This window comes from Narcine bancroftii, chromosome 2, assembly GCF_036971445.1.
Source record: "Narcine bancroftii isolate sNarBan1 chromosome 2, sNarBan1.hap1, whole genome shotgun sequence".
Taxonomy (NCBI): Eukaryota; Metazoa; Chordata; class Chondrichthyes; order Torpediniformes; family Narcinidae; genus Narcine; species Narcine bancroftii.
In genome coordinates, this window is record NC_091470.1 from 372,605,631 (window position 1) to 372,626,078 (window position 20,448).

At 43.6% G+C, this 20,448-nt stretch overlaps 1 protein-coding gene across 3 annotated transcripts in view; it reads right to left on the reverse strand.

The window, feature by feature from the left end:
* The window catches only part of abcb8 (ATP-binding cassette, sub-family B (MDR/TAP), member 8), a 78,793-nt gene that overhangs the window by 9,647 nt on the left and 48,698 nt on the right, over positions 1–20,448 (reverse strand). For all 3 annotated transcript variants that reach the window (XM_069922666.1, XM_069922664.1, XM_069922665.1), the window contains 5 exons: positions 14,643–14,748; positions 13,272–13,305; positions 11,933–12,069; positions 8,498–8,592; positions 5,711–5,844 (listed from right to left, as the gene is read on the reverse strand). In XM_069922666.1, the coding sequence (XP_069778767.1) occupies positions 5,711–5,844; positions 8,498–8,592; positions 11,933–12,069; positions 13,272–13,305; positions 14,643–14,748 (506 nt within the window). The remainder of the gene's footprint in view (positions 1–5,710; positions 5,845–8,497; positions 8,593–11,932; positions 12,070–13,271; positions 13,306–14,642; positions 14,749–20,448) is intronic.

Consider the following 20,448-nt stretch of genomic DNA (forward strand, 5'->3'; position numbering starts at 1 on the left):
GAGCTTTAAAAATATCTTAGCCTTCATAAATCAAAGAATTGAGTACAGGGGTTGGGATGTTATGGTGAAGTTGCACAGATGCTCCTGTACTTATGCTGGTTCCACTTTCGATGGGTTTGGTGGAATGCAACCCGATCATAGGTAGAGGAGTACCTGTACAAGACGTTGGTGAGGCCAAATTTGGAGTACTGTGTGCAGTCTTGGTCTCCTAACTACGGGAAAGATATCAATAAGATAAAAAGAGTGCAGAGAAGATTTATTAGGATATTGCCTGGACTTCAGGAACTGAGTTACAGGGAAAGATTAAACCAGATTAGGACTTTATTCTCTAAAGTGTAGAAGAATGAGGGGAAATTTGATCGAGGTATTTAAAATTATGAGGGGGACAGACAGAGTAAATGTAGGTCGGCTTTTTCCACTGCGGATGGGGGAGGTGAGAGGGGAAAAGTTTTGGGGAACTTCTTCACACAGAGAGTGATGGGGGTGAGAAACGAGCTGCCAACTGCAGTGGTGTATGTGGGCTCAAATTTAACATTTAAGAAGAATTTAGGAGGGATATGGATGGGAGGGGTGTGGGGGGATATGGATGGGAGGGGTGTGGGGGATATGGATGGGGGGTGTGGGGGATATGGATGGGAGGGGTGTGGGGGGATATGGATGAGAGGGGTGTGGGGGGATATGGATGGGAGGGGTGTGGGGGGGATATGGATGGGAGGGGTGTGGGAGGATATGGATGGGAGGAGTGTGGGGGGATATTGATGGGAGGGTGTGGAGGGATATGGATGGGAGGGGTGTGGGGGGATATGGATGGGAGGAGTATGGAGGGATATGGATGGGAGGGGTGTGGGGGGATATGGATGGGAGGGGTGTGGAGGGATATGGATGGGAGGGGTGTGGGGGATATGGATGGGAGGGGTGTGGGGGGATATGGATGGGAGGGGTGTGGGGGGATATGGATGGGAGGGGTGTGGGGGGATATGGATGGGAGGAGTATGGGGGGATATGGATGGGAGGGTGTGGAGGGATATGGATGGGAGGGGTGTGGGTGGAAATGGATGGGAGGAGTATGGAGGGATATGGATGGGAGGAGTATGGAGGGATATGGATGGGAGGGGTGTGGAGGGATATGGATGGGAGGGGTGTGGAGGGATATGGATGGGAGGGGTGTGGAGGGATATGGATGGGAGGGGTGTGGGGGGATATGGATGGGAGGGGTGTGGGGGGATATGGATGGGAGGGGTGTGGTGGGATATGGATGGGAGGGGTGTGGTGGGATATGGATGGGAGGGGTGTGAAAGGATATGGATGGGAGGGGTGTGGAGGGATATGGATGGGAGTGGTGTGGAGGGATATGGATGGGAGGGGTGTGGAGAGATATGGATGGAAGGGGTGTGGTGGGATATGGATGGGAGGGGTGTGAAAGGATATGGATGGGAGTGGTGTGGAGGGATATGGATGGGAGGGGTGTGGAGAGATATGGATGGGAGGGGTGTGGAGGGATATGGATGGGAGGGTTGTGGAGAGATATGGATGGGAGGGGTGTGGTGGGATATGGATGGGAGGGGTGTGGTGGGATATGGATGGGAGGGGTGTGAAAGGATATGGATTGGAGGGGTGTGGAGGAATATGGATGGGAGGGGTGTGGAGGGATATGGATGGGAGGGGTGTGGAGAGATATGGATGGGAGGGGTGTGGTGGGATATGGATGGGAGGGGTGTGAAAGGATATGGATGGGAGGGGTGTGGAGGGATATGGATGGGAGGGGTGTGGAGAGATATGGATGGGAGGGGTGTGGTGGGATATGGATGGGAGGGGTGTGGAGGGATATGGATGGGAGGGGTGTGGTTGGATATGGACTGGGTCCATGTCAGTGGGACTAGGCAGAATAATAGTTTGGCATAGATTCGAAAGGCCGAAGGGCCTGTTTCTGTAATGTTCTATGGTTCTATGACTCTTATCTTTACTATATTGCAGGCAAAATCTTCGCTAGGATTCTCCTAAATAGAATAATACCTAGTGTCGCCGAGAATGTTCTCCCAGAATCACAGTGCGGCTTTCGCGCAAACAGAGGAACTACTGACATGGTCTTTGCCCTCAGACAGCTCCAAGAAAAGTGCAGAGAACAAAACAAAGGACTCTACATCACCTTTGTTGACCTCACCAAAGCCTTCGACACTGTGAGCAGGAAAGGGCTTTGGCAAATACTAGAGCGCATCGGATGTCCCCCAAAGTTCCTCAACATGATTATCCAACTGCACGAAAACCAACAAGGTCGGGTCAGATACAGCAATGAGCTCTCTGAACCCTTCTCCATTAACAATGGCGTGAAGCAAGGCTGTGTTCTCGCACCAACCCTCTTCTCAATCTTCTTCAGCATGATGCTGAACCAAGCCATGAAAGACCTCAACAATGAAGACGCTGTTTACATCCGGTACTGCACGGATGGCAGTCTCTTCAATCTGAGGCCTCTGCAAGCTCACACCAAGACACAAGAGAAACTTGTCCGTGAACTACTCTTTGCAGACGATGCCACTTTAGTTGCCCATTCAGAGCCAGCTCTCGAGCGCATGACGTCCTGTTTCGCGGAAACTGCCAAAATGTTTGGCCTGGAAGTCAGCCTGAAGAAAACTGAGGTCCTCCATCAGCCAGCTCCCCACCACGACCACCAGCCCCCCCACATCTCCATTGGGCCCACAGAACTCAAAACGGTCAACCAGTTTACCTAACTCGGCTGCACCATTTCATCTGATGCAAGGATCGACAAAGAGATAGACAACAGACTCGCCAAGGCAAATAGCGCCTTTGGAAGACTACACAAAAGAGTCTGGAAAAACAACCACCTGAAGAAACACACAAAGATCAGTGTGTACAGAGCCGTTGTCATATCCACGCTCCTGTTCGTCTCCGAATCATGGGTCTTCTACCGGCATCACCTACGGCTCCTAGATCGTTTCCATCAGCGCTGTCTCCGCTCCATCCTCAACATTCACTGGAATGTCTTCATCACCAACATCGAAGTACTCGAGCTGGCATCGAATCCATGCTGCTGAAGACCCAACTGTGCTGGGTGGGTCACGTCTCCAGAATGGAGGACCATCGCCTTCCCAAGATTGTGTTCTATGGCGAGCTCTCCACAGGCCACCGAGACAGAGGTGCACCAAAGAAGAGGTACAAGGACTGCTTAAAGAAATCTCTTGGTGCCTGCCACATTGACCACCGTAAGTGGGCTGATCTCACCTCCAACTGTGCATCTTGGCGCCTCACAATTCGGCGGGCAGCAACCTCCTTTGAAGAAGACCGCAGAGCCCACCTCACTGACAAAAGACAAAGAGGGAAAAACCCAACACCCAACCCCAACCCACCAATTTTCCCTTGCAACCGCTGCAACCGTGCCTGCCTGTCCCGCATCAGACTTCTCAGTCACCAATGAGCCTGCAGCAGACGTGGACATACCCCTCCATAAATCTTCGTCCGCGAAGCCAAGCCAAAGAAGAAAGAAGATAAAGGACACTGACCTGCTAAGTTTCTGCAGCATTTATACTTTTATCTCACATATCTGTATCATGGATCGTGGAGAATAAGGATGAGGGATGGGGATATTTCAATTAAAGAGATTTTATTTACTGTATCTTGGAGCAAATCAAGGTGAATAAATCTCCAGGACCGGCTGAGCCAATATTCCGGGCTGCTAAGATAGGAATTGCTGGGACTGGAATGGAGAATTTTGAGTTTTCTCTTGGCACACGTGATTGGTGGAGAACAAATGTGGTTCCTTTATTCAGGAAGGGCAGAAGGGATAACCCAGGTAACTGAAAGCCAGTGATTCCTACACCAGTGGTAGGTAGAGAAACTTTTGGAAAATGCTTCCAAGGAACAGGATTTATTTACAGTTGCAAAGGCTGTGATTGATTCGGAATGGTCACAGGGACTTTGTTCATGGGAAGTCCGATCTTACTAATTTATTTGAAGAAGGGATTGATGAGATGTTGCCTGCATAGAAAGTCTGCATATGCTAGGATTATAATAAAAACAGAAATGCCGGAGGAACTCGGCTGGTCTCGCGGCGATCCTTGGAAGAAAAGACGTACAACCCACACTTCGAGCATCAACAGGAGCTCTATCGAGAGCGTCCTGGCTGGCTGCATCACGCTGTGGTGCAGTTGCTTCAGAGAAATGGATCAGAGGTCAATGTACAGGACCATAAGAGTCACAGAGGATCACTGGAGTCTCTCTCCTCCCCATCGACATGATCTTCTGGGATTGTTGTCTGAAGAGGGCGCACAAAATCATTGAGGACCCCTTCCACCCTGCACACAGCACCTTCCAGCTGCTCCCATCGGGGGAAGAGACACAGGAGGGTCAGAGCCAGCCCCACCAGGTTGAGGAACAGCTTCTTCCCACAGGCAGTGAGAATACTGAATGAATAGCTCACAGTAACTGACTCATATTTACAAAACAACATTTATTTTGTACAGATGAATACTTGTCCTATGTATGTATTGTTTGTCTGCATGAGTGTTATATCTGGTTGTGTGTCTGCGTGTTTTGCATTGAGGACCGCTGCTTTATTGGGTTGTACTTTTGTCACTGGATGATAAATGAACTTGATATGTGAGAAATAATAATGAGATGGATGAGTTTGTGGTGGAGATGGTGAAAAAGGATCGACGTGGCAAGTGGAATTTCATCCAAATAAATAAGAAGTGAAACATTTTAAAATTTCTGTTGAAGGTGGGACATACACAGAAAATGAGAGGGATGTGGATAGACCCTTGAAGGTAGCTTTACACGTGGAAAGGATGACAAAAAAGGTTTGTCTTCATCACCCATGGGATGGAATACATGAAGTATGGGAAGGACATGGGTGCACTGGAGAGGGCGCAGATGGAAGTTACCATAAATTTGGCCACTTTATTCTTTTTGCTAGTCTTTTGTCCAGTTTTATCCAACTTTGGGTCCAAATTAAGGTTAAAATTCCGTCCTATCAATATATTCCTCTGTGATTCTACAATCTTCAAAAAAAAATCTTGCATAAACGTTTGATCCTCTTCATTAGGTGCATATATATTGATCAAATTCCAGAATTCTGAATATATCTGACACTTTATCATTACATACCTCCCTGCTGGATCTATTATTTCCTCCTCTATTTTGATTGGTACATTTTTATTGATTAATATAGCTATTCCTCTGGCTTTTGAATTATATGATGCTGCCGCTACGTGTCCTACTCAATCTCTCCTTAATTTATTATGCTCCACTTCAGTTAGATGTGTTTCCTGCACAAATGCTATATCTATTTTTTCTTTTTTCAGTAAATTTAATAGCTTCTTCCTTTTAATTTGGTTATGTATTCCATTAATGTTTATAGTCATATAGTTCAACACAGTGGCTTAGAAGAGATTTGAGGGGACATTTTTTAAATATGTATGGAATCTGAATTGCACTATCGGACAAGGCAGTGGATGCTGGTAGTCTCACAAAGTGAATTGAAGGCATAGCAAGTAATAGAAATAGGATCAGCTCAGTTAGGTACAATGGTCGGACTGGAGATATTGGGAGGTAGGGCCCTCTTCTGTGCTGGATGACTCTGGGGGAGCTCCCCAGCATGGAGACCTTGGACAGGCCAGATGAGGGGTAGGGGACTGGAGGAGGAAGGAAAGGGAACATGGGGAGGGAGAAAGAAAGGGGCAGGAGAAAGAATGCTGACCTGGCTGATGTATCCAATGACCTGACTGCGCAGCCACTGTGGATCCAGGGTCCTGAGGTCATGTCCATCCAAGGTGATGACTCCACTGGATGGCTCATAGAATCTCTCCAGCAGAGACGTCACTGTCGACTTCCCTTCAGATCATTTAAACACACATGAGAAAACAACTTAACAACAGATCTGCCAATATTCTCCCATGCCCAGACTTCAGGAACTGAGTTACAGGGAAAGGTTAAACTGGTTAGGACTTTATTCCATGGAGCATAGAAGAATAAAGGGAGATTAGATAGAGGTGAGGGGGATAGACAGAGTAAATGTAGATATCCTTTTTCCACTGAGGGTTGGTGAGATACAAACCAGAGGACATGGGTTAAGGGTGAAGGGGAAAAGTTGAGGGGAACTTCTTCACACAGAGAGTGGTGGGAGTGAGGAATGAGCTGGCAGCCGAGGTGGTAAATATGGGCTCAATTTTAACATTTAAGAATTTGGACAGATACATGGATGTGAGGGAATTGGAGGGCTATGGACTGGGCACAGGTCAGTGGGACAAGGCAAATAAAAATGGTTCGGTACAAATTAGAAGGGCCATTGATTTTGGGAGATGAAAAAAACATGTAAAAATAAAACCCATTCTTCAAAAGACTAAAAGGAATGGAGGATTATTACTTCCAGATTTTAGATTCTATAATCTGGCAATTAACACATACAATTTACTTTTATTATTACATTTGAATAAGTCAATGAATTCCCCCTCTTGGGTAGAAATGGAACTGAAATTTTCAAAAAAAACTTCTATGTTGACAATTATAGGAATTTTTTTTACCATTTTCCTTTTCTAAATTGACACATAATCCGTTAATGAGAAATAGGCTCAATTTAGAAAATTCTTTGAGTTTAATAATTTTTCTCTGCCTAGTCCATTATAATCATCTTTTTCAGCCATTTCTGCTGAACGTAGGTTTCCAGGGATGGTGTAGATTAGGTGTCCAAAGTTATAAAAAAAATTTTTAATTCAAGATAATTCTGCCTCCTTTGAACAATTATCAGCCAAATTTAATCTTTCTAACAGATATAGTTTAGATGTTTACAAGTCGGACATTTTGTCCAGTCCAAGCTTTCTGATGTTCATCGAATCTCAAATACCAATATTCTTGATTCATTTTTAACTTAGTTTTTATTCACGGTGGATTAATATCACATATTTATAATGAATTTAAGATCAGCCTCAGTGGCTGGGATTAAGAATGATTGGGAATGAGATCTGAACATTTTCAGATGAAGATTGGTCTCTAGTCACAGCTTGATTAGTAATTCTTAATTTTGGGCAAGGCATTGCTCATTACAATTTAAAGTGGTGCATAGAACACATATGTCCAAACTTAAATTTTCTCTTTTTTATAGATATTGATCCACTATGTGAGAAGTCTAAAATGTTTGAATGTTTGGGTGAGCCCAAATTAAGAGATTTTGTAAAGATATTTTCCAAACTTTATCTACAATTTTTAAGATTAATATAGAACCTTGTCTGTTAATTGTTTTGTTTTATTTTTCAAGTGAGCCAGATATGCTTCTGTCTGCAGCTTAGGAGAAGGTTTTAGCCTTTATCACATTGATAGTCAGATGAGTAATTTTATTGAAATGGAAAGAAAAGAAGAGCCAAAGGGGGCTGTTTCTGTGCTGTAATGTTCTATGGTTCTATAAAGAACATTTTATCTCAACATTCCATGGAGAGCTATGGAGAGGGTGCAGAGGTAATTTACCAGGATGTTGCCTGGATTGTAGAATGAATCTTATGAGGTAAAGTTAACAGAGCTGGGAATTTTCTCTTAGGAGCGAAGAAGGTTGAGAAGTGACTTCAAGGTCTACAAAATTATGAGAGGCATAGATAGGGTGGACATCGAGCTCCTTTTTCCTTGGGGAGACAGTAGCAAACACCAGAGGACATCTGTAGAAGGTGAGGGGAGAAAAGTTTTGGGGGAGATATCAAGGTTAAGATGTGTGGTTTTTTTTTTTTACAAAGAGTGGTGGGTGTCTGGAATGCATTTCTGTGGTGGTGGTGGAGGAGGCTGGTACAATAGGGCATTTAAGAAACTCCTAGACAGGCACATGGATGCAAAGAAATACAGGGTTGCGGGTGTGAGGAAGAGAAGAGTTAGTTTGTTGAGTAGGCTTGTATCGGTCAGCACAACATCGTGGGCCAAAGGGCCTGTACTGTGCTGGACTGATTGGTGTTCACTCCTGACTCCAGCAGAGATGAAGTGAGAGGAAAGCTGATGAGTCTGCACAGTAAGTGGTCGCTGAGGAATTCCCCACATTTATTGATGAGATTTTTTAACCCCTAAGTTCCCAGCAAATCCACTGGATGGGAGTGCCTGAATCCTTCTGCAGGGACACCACAACCAGGTTCACCTTACTTGGTGCTTTCACCTTTGTAGGCAACTCTTCTTGATCTGTGCACACTGACCACGATCTAACACTACCAGACCCTCTCAGACTATCCTACACACAGCACCGTCAGAGATTCTGCAAACAGGCATGCATGAAGACCCAAATGAGGAATGCCAACCATGAGTTCTGGGACCAGAAGGCTACATCATGAACAGGAAAGGGAGGATGGAGACAGAATGTGGGTTCACATGGAAAGAAGGATCATGGTTACTGGAGACATCAAAGGCCAAAGCAGTGTCCGAGGAGAGAAAGATCAGGTGGAGGTCAGTAGAGCAGGCTGGATAGTTTGGTGGGTCTAGGGTTGAGTAAAAAGAAATTGCAAATCGTAAGTGTTCTCACCTGTCCCCGACTGCCCCACAATGGCCACCACCTTCGAGGCAGGCAAGGTGAGGTTTAGCCCATGCAGCACCAAGTGGCCAGGTCTGGTGGGATATCTACAGGAAGAAAGAGTAATGGTTTCATCTGATCATGGTAACATCGGGTAATGTAATGTATGCACCAAATTCCTACTTGCCTCTGTTGCAAAATAAAACAAATACATAAAATACGTAACTGAATTAAAAAGACAATGAATACAGAAAAGATAATAAATATTTACAGTTAACAAAGTGACAGCAGTTGTGGAGAGACAGTCATTCTGCGGTGTCGGAGCGGTCCCTGATTCGAGAACAAGGGAGGTTCATGAGCCTTTACAGATATTTAATAAAAGCATATTTACAAAATGGTAGAAGCTCATTTCCGGCCATTTAAACCTGTGCCACCCAATTACACCCAATGTAACCTACAACTCCCCATGTTTTTTGAAGTGTGGGAAGAAACTGGAGCACCCGGGAAAAACCCACGCAGCCACGGGGAGAACATACAGACAGCGCCGGATTCAAACCTGGTCAATGGCGCTGTGATAGCGTCGTGTTAACCCTGCCACCCTGTTGAATGTTGAAAATGTACAGCTCAGAGTAAGATGTGTAAAGTAGGGTGGGTATGGACAGACTGCAGCAGACTCTCTGAAACTTTAGTTTGAGTGTCATTTGGAGAATCTTATGCCCATAATCTAGCCTGAAGCCCTGGTGCTACATTGGACCCTTAATGATATCGGTGAGAAACTATTAAGCTGGAAAGGATGTAAAAGAAAAGAAAAACAGCGGGCTTGAGAGGTTGCAACAGACTGGGACTTTATTCCCAGGCATATATAAGGCTAAGGAGGATCTTGGAGGCTTTATCACATCATGATGGGCACATTAAGAAAAGTCCAAGCTTTTTTTCTCCAATGGAAGAAGAACCTAAATTTAGAGACCATAGGTGTAGGGCAATGGTTCGCAACCTTTTCCTTTCCACTCACATACCACTAAGTAATCCCTATGCCATCTCTGCTCTGTGTTTGATAAGGTGGTGCGTGGGTAGAAAGAAAGTTTGAAAACCACCGTTTTAGTTGTACCTCATTGACTTGTTATGTGCAGGGTTTCAGAACTCCAAAGGAAATGGGCCAATGATAATTTTTCTCAAGCAAAATATTTCAGTAACAATTGGGTCAAGAGCAGTGATTCTAAACCGTCCCTTCCCACTCACCTCCCACTTTATGCAATCCCTTACTAATCACTGAGCACCAATGGCATAGGGATTACTTAAGTGGAATGTGAGTGGAAAGAAAAAGGTTGAGAACCACTAGTCTAGGGTGAGAGGGATTGATCTAAAAGGGACCTGTCAGGCACTTTCTTCACACAAAGTGTGGTGGGTATATGAAACACAGCAGGTTGAGCAGGCATCAGTGGAAGAAAAAGAATGGTTGATGTTTTGGGCTGGAATCCTTTATCCAGATGGTCATGTGTCCGTTCTCACACATCACAGCCACAGTACTGGGAACCTTGTTGTTTGTAATGTATGTTAATGAGTGCATGTGAACATAGCAGGTATGATTGGCTAGTCTGCATGACACTGGTGGCACTTTAGATGGTGAGCAAGGTTGTCCAAGGTTACACCAGGATACAGCTCAGATAGAAAGATGGGCAGAGCATCAGCAGATGGAATTTAACCCAGCGAGAATAAGGTCGTATATTTTGGGAATTCAAATAGTTCCGTAGTTTGCAGCCACTCGGGAGGCTATCATTTAGACAGACATTACAATAGGCAAAGTCAGGCAAAAAGGATGACTTTAGAGTACATACATGACATCACATACAACAGAGATTCTTTTACCTGTGGGTGCGGAAGAATTACCACTTACTGGTAGAGCAAAAAAACTGTGCACAATGTACACATGTAAACGAATAAAGAAATGTAAACAAACAGACTGTGTAAGACAGAGAGGGAAAAAAAATCAATAAAGGGCACAACTAAGGGTCCAGAATGGAGCCTCTGATTGAGTTTGTCGTTGAGGAGTCTGATGGAGGAAGGGTAGCAGCTGTTCCTGAACCTGGTGGTGTGAGTCTTGTCGAACCAAGACCACTTTCCTGATGGCAGCAGGGAGTGTGTCCTGGGTGGTGTGGATCCTTGATAACTGCTGCTGCTCTCTACGGCAGCATTCCCTGGGGAAGAGGAGGTTGGCTCACAAATAGAGAAAGCTTAGAGACAGTATCTGAGGGAGGAAAGGCAGGTGACAGAGAAGGGATGCGCTCAGATTTAATGCATTGTGAACAAAACGGATGAGTTTAGAGTGTGGATCAGTACTTGGAGTTACAACGTGGTGGCCATTACAGAGAATTGGATGGCTCAGGGACAGGATTGGTTACTTCTCATGCTGGATTTTAGATATTTCAGAAAGGACAGGGAGGGAGGCAAAAGATGTGGGGGCCTTGGCACTGATCAGAGATAGTGTCATGGCTGCAGGAAAGGTGGACGTCATGGAGGAATTATCTAGAGAGTCTCTATGGATGGATGTTAAGAACAGGAAGGGGTCAATCAATTACTCTACTGGGTTGTTTTCATTGGGCCACCCAATAGGAACAGGGATATCGAGGAGCAAATAGGGAAACAGATTTTGGAGAGGTGTAGAAATAACAGAGTTGTTGTGAAGGGCGATTTCAAGGGGTTTAGATGGGTTGAAGTTTGTTAGTTGTGTTCAGGAAGGTTTCTTGACACATTATGTAGATACGCCTACAAGAGGAGAGTCTGTTCTTGATTTGGTATTGGGAAATGAACCTGGCCAGGTGATAATCTCTCAGCGGGAGAGCATTTTGGAGACAGTGATCATAATTCTACCTCCTTTACAATAGCGTTGGAGAGAGAGAGAGAGGAACAGTTAGAAAAACATTGAATTGGAGTAAGGGAAATTATGAGGCCATCAGGCAGAAATTGGAAGCTGAAATTTGGAACAGATGTTCTCAGGGAAAAGTACGGAAGAAATGTGGCGTACTATGGACTCGGACCCCAAGTTCCCTCTGATCCTCCACACCGGCAATTGTCTTACCATTTCTACTATATTCGACCATCACATTTGACCTACAAAAATGAACCACTTCAGATTTATGAGTGTTGAACTTCATCTGCCACTTCTGAGCCCAGTTTTGTTTTCTATCAACATCCTACTGTATTGTGTTGTAAATTTTCTATCTTCTAATGTTCTCAATAGTGGCAAGGGTTTTGCCTGTGATGTCTGGGGCTGTGTCCACTACCTTTTGGAGGGGTTTACACTCAGGGGCTTGGGTGCTCCCATAAGAGACCATGATGCATCAGTCAGCACACTGTAGAAATTTGCCAAGGTTTCTCCTATTTGAAGCCCAGGGACACCATAACTAATGATATTGCGTTATATGAAGGAGCATTTCAGCCCATACAGACCTGAATGTTACATTATGGAACTGCACATGTCCAACCAGGGCATCCGATGGGATCTGGTGTCCACCTTTTATAGGGATCTTTGGTTCCAATGTCATGAATTCAAACACTCGGCTTCCAGAGCTCATTCCACGGATGATCTGGCAAACACAGAGAGATATAGAGTCACAGTTAGGATATTCTAAGTTATTGAAAGTGTGTCTTGCAGACCAGGTTGGGAGTGGCAATGGTGGAGAGGAAGAGGTGTGTAGGGGAAGGGGTAGTGATTATGTTGGGGTTGATGGTTTGCAGATATCAGGGTGTTTGGGAGGTGGTGTAAGGGCCAAGGTGTTGTGGTATTATGTGTTACACTAATCATGGAGTTTTTTTCCTTGCACCATGGAAACTGTGAATATTTGTTATCTAGCTTTTGTATTTCCTATCTTCTATTTAACATAATGCACATTATTGTAATTAATTATGAAGTACCTTTTCGAATGAAGCGAGTCAGAATTTTGGTGCACGATTGCAATAAAAAAAATCACAATCCTGGAGAAACTCAGCAGGTCAAACAGTGTCTTTTATCTAATAAAGATACATAACCAATGTTTCGGGCTTGAGCTCTTCATCAATGTTTGAGTAAAATGTCGGCAGGCGTCTGTTGGCTATGTATCTTTAACCTTATTATCGTTATAAACACGTAATCATTGAATATTTTGGACCAATTTATTGACTCAAATTGGGGGGGTGGGGGGTCGAGTTTTACATGGGTCATACTTTTGACCATGATAAGTACTTTCATCAATCAAGACATCAGGAACCTGGATGGCTGGGACCAGGCGCTAAGTCCGTGCTAGGATTGTAGGGAGCTTGGAAAGGTGGGCACCTGGGTCCTAGGAGAAAGTAAGTGGCCGGGGTGTCAGGAGCTTTGATTGGCTGGCGGTCGAGGTGTTAGGAACTCTGGAGGGCGGGCAGCGGGCAGCCGGCAGCCAGGGTGAGTATCGCAGTTGGGAGCCAGATGGGTGGGCAGTCAGTGCATCAGGGGCTCAGATGAGCCGGCGTTCAGGGCCAAAAAAAGATAGGGGGGGGCAGCAGGTTGATTTTTCGGCCAAAAAAGTGGGGTGTCGACTATTACACTGTATCAACAATTACACGAGTATATATGGTGTATAAAGGCACTGACCTACTGAGTTTCTCCAGCATTGTGTTTTTACTTCAATAACTGTGTCTGTGGACCTTCATGTTTTATTCGTGTATGACAATAAAAGTCATGATCATATTGTGTGTTTTCTATGAAGTGCAGGGAAGGTGATTTGCTGGGGAGTGATATTATGGTGATGTGGGCAAGGATGGCAGCACTCACCTGTCCAAAGGCGATGGATATTTGTGACAAAGACCTGCACCAACAGAGAAAGAAATCGTTGACCGGGCAACAGCTACATCAAAATTTTATTTTGTGGGACATGGGTGTCACTGCCAACACCAGTATTTATTTCTCATCTTCAATTGCCCCTCGTATCAATCTCATCCATGGGTTGGGAATCAGATATATAGCAGTCCGAATTAGGGCAGTGGGTCCCCTTCCCTGAGGGATACAGGTAAATTAGATGGGTTTGAGGTAGTTCTGTGCCTACTGTTATTGAATCTATATAGTTTTATTTAAATTCCAGATTGACGTGACTTGGTGAGATTTAAATCGTGTCTTTGGATCAATGGTCCAAAACTCTGTATGCCAGTCCAGTGACCAGATTTCATCAGGATCTCAGGACCCTCTGTACATATCCTTTTTTGCCACTCTTTATTGGCCAGGCCAAATACACAGTCCCCATAACCACACAGCCAAGTGGCTTATGGAACATGTTACAGCTCGTCAGGAAATTTCACCAGAGCTACAAAAGGGTAGAGGTAGCAAAATGAAGTTCATTCTGCACTGTCCTGCTGCACACTCCCAGGGCAGGGAGAGCCAGGGTTATAGAGACTTTGTCCTGTCACACACTTCCAGTGCAGGGAGAGCCTGAGTTATAGTGGATTCTGACCCATCACACACTCCCAGGGCAGAGAGAGCCTGGATTATAGAGAGTCTGTCCCAACACACTCCCAGGGCAGGGAAAGCCTAGGTTACTGAGTATTCTGTCTCGTCACACACCCCCAGGGCACGGCGAGCCTGGGTTACAGAGTATTCTGTCTCGTCACACACTCCCAGGGCACAGCGAGCCTGGGTTACAGAGTATTCTGTCTCGTCACACACTCCCAGGGCACAGCAAGTCTTGGTTACAGAGTATTCTGTCTCGTCACACACTCCCAGGGCACGGCGAGCCTGGGTTACAGAGTATTCTGTCTCATCACACACTCCCAGGGCACAGCAAGTCTTGGTTACAGAGTATTCTGTCTCGTCACACACTCCCAGGGCACGGCGAGCCTGGGTTACAGAGTATTCTGTTCCGTCACACACTCCCAGGGCACGGCGAGCCTGGGTTACAGAGTATTCTGTCTCATCACACACTCCCAGAGCACAGCGAGCCTGGGTTACAGAGACTCTGTCTCGTCACACACTCCCAAGCCCTGGAGAGAGAAGAACCTGCGGCTAATGTTGCTTTTGAAAATCTAGATCCATGGTTTTAGATAATCCTGGATCTCAGGTGCCAGAGGATGAAAAGGAAATGCCCAGTGCACACCACCATCTCTGCAAAGAACCGGCAGTACAACAGCTCACCAGCACCCTCAACTATCTGACCTCTGCACCGTCTGTGTGGCCACCAGGAAAGACATCATGTCACCTGCGCGTAGCTGGTCCCTTGCTATCATTGATCCACTGACACAGATCGTCCCCAGAACGACACCTGCAACAGATGGCAGAAGATGACAACTTGGAACATCCTGTATCTGTGTAAACAATGGAGCCAGACAGAAACTCTCAGTGATTTCCACCATCAAAGTAAATGTGACTGCACATTGTCCAATAATAGCTGCGCAAGCATTCTAGGGATCTGAACTATGACTGAAATGCATTAGTTTGAATCACATCGTGACTTCTAGGGAGTTTAAATTCAATTAATCAACTAAAACCTGGAATAAAGTAAAATCTGGAATCTGGCCAGACCGTTTAGCTCAATAATATCCAAAAAGAGGGGAGTCCCATGATGGAGTAGTGACTGGTCGAGTGGAACCAGCCCTCTCCAGTGGAAAGAAAAAAAAGTTTGAAAAAACAGAGCTCACTAAACGTAAAATACAGGAGGAGAAAGAGAAAGTTACAGAGAAGAGACAGAAGATGGGACCCAAAAGAGAAATAGTAAGAATAACAGAGAAAAGGGAAGAAGGAAAATCACTGGAGAAGAAAGAAGAAGGCCTTACCTGCACGTTGGAGCAGAGAGCCACCGTGGAGAGGAGCGGCCGATCTCCGGTGTTGGAGAGTCCCCAGGGGAGCGGTGTCCTCCTGACCGGCGGACTTCAAAAATGGCTCTCAGAGCCAAGAAGAGGTGTGCAACTGTGCACGTGCGAAGCGTTGCGCATGCGCAGTCCGCAAGTCAAAGAAAAGGTTAACGCGGACTCAGCTGAGGAGTGGCCAGCCGAGAGAAGCCCAGTATCGGGGTGTTCGGCTGGAGGAAGTAAGCAAGAAAGAAGAAGAGTGGTGAGAAAGAGAATGAAGGGCTGGAAGAGGGTGAGCAGCAACGGGGCGACTGGCAGGGGGACGACCTGCAGCAGGGGGCCCAGCAGCGGGTCGGCCTGCAGCGGGTCGGCCTGCAGCGGGAGGCCCAGCAGCGGGTCGGCCTGCAGTGGGAGGCCCAGCAGCGGGTCGGCCTGCAGCAGGGGGCCCAGCAGCGGGTCGGCCTGCAGCGGGAGGCCCAGCGGCGGGTCGGCCTGCAGCGGGAGGCCCAGCAGCGGGTCGACCTGCAGCGGGAGACCCAACAGCAGGAGACACAGCAGCTGGAAGCCTAGCAAGGATACAGAAGCAGCTCACCAGAGAAGGATGAAGATATAGAGAAGAGAAGAAGATAACACAGACATAGATACAGACACAGAAGAGGAGGAAGAAGACCAAGAATTTCAAAGGAAAGGTGGTAAAATAGAAGGACGAAGTTTAGATAAAGCCTTTTTTTGAAGAACAAATGAGGTCATTAAAAGAATGGCTAGAATAGAATTCATTAGAATTTAGTTCAATCAAAAGAAAAATGAAAAGGCAGAAGACAGGATGAAAAGGTTAGAGTTGGTCAGGACTGAAATAGGAAAAGAGGAGAAAATGTGGAGGAACGAGAAGTTGCTGCGGAAGTGGAGATAAATGATTCAAGAGGGAAGTTGGAAGAGAGCGAAAAAAATTAAGGAGACACAAGATTTATTGTCACAAAAAATTGACATATTAGAAAACTACAGTAGGCAAAACAACATAAAAATAGTGGGCCTGAAAGAAGGCAAATAAGGGGTCAGATACGAAGGAATTTATAAAAGGATGGATCCCAAAGGTGCTGGGAACGATATAGATTCACATGAAGATATTGAAAGGGCGTATAGAGCGCTAGTACCGAAACCGCCACCACATCAAAAACCAAGATCCATATTGGTAAAACTTCTAAGATATACGACAAGAGAGAACATACTGGAGCAGGCAAGAAAGAAGGTTAGAGAAGACAATAAGCCATTGGAATATAAGGGACAAAAAATATTTTATTACCCGACATAAGCTTCGAACTTTTAAAGAAGAGGAAGCAATTCAACACGGTGAAAACAATCTTATGGAAGAAAGGTTGTAACATTATATTAAGACATCCAGCAGTACTCAAAGTATTTATTCTTGGGGAACAGAATAGAATGTTCTCGGACCCAAAAAAAGCCCAAGAATTTGCTGAACATTTGCAGGACAGGAGAAGAGAGGAGGAGGAGTGACAAGAAGGAAGACCGGCAAGAAAATATAAAGTAAAGATAATGTACATATAAAGATTTAAAGATGGATAAGAGAAGGGGAAGAAGGGGGGAAAAAAAAGAGAGAGCTTTGTTATATGTATAGGAAAATAGTGTTCTTGGGGGGGGTGGGGGGAGTTCTGGGGATAAGAGAATAATGGTCACTGTGAAATCGGTTGATGCTTGTGAGTAAGTTTGCAAACTTGCACCTAAAAAGAGGAGTTGTGGTTGCCGTCAAGGAGCAAGGGGCAATCCAAGAAGGGGAGGTTCATTTGGGGTTAAAGGGTTATTGCTTGTGGGGATTGTTGGGGTATTTCATGTCTTAAGTGTGTTGTCATATATTGAGATTAAAAAGGAAAACTTAAAAAACAGTAATGGAAAAAAAGGGGATGGAGGTGGTGAAGAGGTGGAAAAGATATAAGATGGCCACATTGGACTATATGACTATAAACATTGATGGAATATATAACCAAGTTTCAGTGTATCCCATTGGGAAAAAAAAATCACATAATTTAAAAGACAAAGTTACAATGTTTGAAAAAACCTGGGAACCCTATATGGAACATAACAGAAAGAGCAGGCCTTGGACCACCACCACCTAAAATGATAAGAAGATAAACACGATCAGATTTAATGTGAATAAGTAGATGATACGTCTTTTTTGTTTGTATTCCTTTTGTATAAAGATATTGTTTTTTGGAGGGGGTGGGAAGGGGGAAGGGAGGGATGGGGGAAAAAAGAGAAAATGACACTGTGAATATTTAAAGAGATGCATCTATAAATATATTGGTTGATATGGTTCATAGTGCGATAAATAAAGAATTACAAAAAAAAAATGACATCTTGGTGTATGACAAACCTGAAACCGTAGCAGCAACTGGCATTAATACAATGTGTAAACACCCAGATAAATGTTCCAAGGTATATAACATGGAATTAAAACACAGATCCTTCTGCTCCTGCACCTCAATTAGTTGTATTCTTTGTTCTATATTACCTCTCCTCACTCTACAAGTGCATCTCTCTGTTTTGCACAGTTTGTTTACCTTAGTTATCTGTTTATATTTCTTGATTTGTTTACATGTACATTGTGTAGTTCTTTTTTGCATTACCAATAAGTGGTAATTCTACCTCCCCCACAGGAAAAAGAATCTCAGGGTTGTATGTGATGTTATGTATGTACAATACAATAAATGTGAAATCTCTCAATTCTACACATTTCACAAGATCCCAAGATACAGCATCAGAAGTTGGCCCATTGGCCCATCGAGTCTGCCACACCTTATAATCATGAGCTGATCCATCCATCACTCAGCCCCACTCCCCGGCCTTCTCCCCATAACCCTTGATGCCATGACTTAATCAAATACCTGTCAATCTCTGCCTTAAATACACCCAATGACCTCACTTCCACAACTGCCTGTGGCAACAAGTTCTAAAGACTCATGACCCTCTCTAACTGAAGAGATTTTTCCACACCTCTGTTCTAAATTGACACACTTTTGTCCTAGACTCCCCGACCATGGGAAACATCCTTGCCACATCTACTCTGTCCAGGCCTTTCAGCATTTGAAATGCCTCTATGAGGTGCTCCTCATCCTTCTGTACCCCTTCGAAGACAGTCCAAGAGCCAACAAAAGTGGCTTATATGCTGATGCAGAAAAGGTGTTTGATAGATTGGAATGCAATATTTTATTTAAAGCACTGGAAAAATTTGGAGAAGGAGAATTTTTTTTATAAATTGGATAAGAGCTTTGCATAATAAACCTAAAGCCAAGGTGGTAACAAATGGTCAAATTTCTGCCCCATTTCAGTTTTCAAGATCTAGAAGACAATGTCATCAGTGTTATTTGTTTTAGCTATCGAGCCCTTAGCAGAAGTAACTTGCAGTGATCGGATGTTTTTTAAATTAATCATGAGGAACATAAGATTAGTGGGTTACGGGTTGAGTGTAGGTCAGTGGGGTTAGGTGGGAGAAAGTGTTCAGAACGGATTAAAAGGGCCAATTTGGCCTGTTTCTTTACTGTAATTGTTATATGGTTATACTTGCTGACGATGTGCTCGATAGATCGGACAGAACCAGCAAATTCATTACAAAAGCTACATTTAAAATTAGAAATTGGGATAAGAGTGAAATCATGCCTCTTATACCATTTACCGAAGAAACACTCAATTTAAATGACCCATAAAGAGTTTGGACAGATAATAAATTACAAAATTTATATAAATGAATTATTTGCTGTAACTTGAAAGAGTTGAAGAGGATTTAAATAGATGGATAATGTTGCCTATAACATTACTTGTATAAAAAATAATCCAGAATACAGTATCTTTTTCAAACATTGCCTATATTAATACTGCAAAATTCTTCAAGTATTAAATAAACATATTTGAATTTTTTTATGGAAAGGTAACATGTCCAGAGTCTCTATAGAACAAATTAATGTGGAAATATGAATTAGGAGGTTTACATCTCCGTAACTTTAAAAATGACTATGGAACAGCCCAAATGAAATTTCTTATCTCTTTTTTTGAAGATGGGGAAAATTTGCTTGGGTTAAAAATAGAATTAGATAAAATATAAGAGAGAAAAGCAGAAAATTTTATATCTAAATAGGATGCAAAATCAATGACCTGCTGAAAGAGATACTCCTTTATTGAAACCTTCGCTTAAAATTTGTCATAATATACAAATACAGAAATTGGAATAAAGTGCAATTTATCTCTTAAAATTCCTTTGACTGATAACAGACTCGTACCTTGAACATTAGGTAATGAAATTTTTGAAATTTAGTCTCAGAGGAATCAGATACATTGTGACTGTTGTGAGCAAGGGCAACTGATGTCATTTGAACAACTTAGGAATAAATATGGTATTCTTAATAATAATATATTTTTCTATTTTCAAATTAGAGCATATTTAAGTGATAAGATGGGTCCAACAATGTATTTACCAAAGTGCAGTGATATATAGTCTTTAATTAGAAATGGAAATGGAAAGAAATCTATCATTTACTTCAAGTGGGGACCCCTTAAATGGGGATTCATAAATCTAGACAAAGAAGGGAGTCAGACTTGTATGTGATAATAGATGAGAAGAATTAGCCTGATTTAGGTCAGCATTGTATGACTAATACAATCAATACATCTTGGTACAGATACAGACTGGTACAATATAATTTTTTATATCAGTTATACCTCACACCACATAAATTAAATACATTGAAATCAGATTGATCAGATCAGTGTTTTAGACATGACGAGGGGGTGCAACTTCTTTACATTCAACATGGTCTTGTGATAAAGAACTAGGAAAATTTTTTGAGTAAATTACAGGAGTCCAATTTCCACAAAATTCAGAATTATTTTTGTCAGGTAACATTATAGGGATAAGACCAAAATTGAAATTAACTAAATACCAGATCAAATTTGTTAAAATTGCATTAGGAGTGGCCAGAAAATGTATTGCAATTACTTGGAAATCTGATTGACATCCGAGTTTGAATGATGGAGTGTGGAAATGCGGTTGCATTCCCCTTGAGAAAATTACATATAATTTAAGGGAAAAATTATATATTCTTACAAATTTGGCACCCGTATCTACAAGAAAAGATTAAATTTTTAATTTTTTAGATTTCTAAATGTTC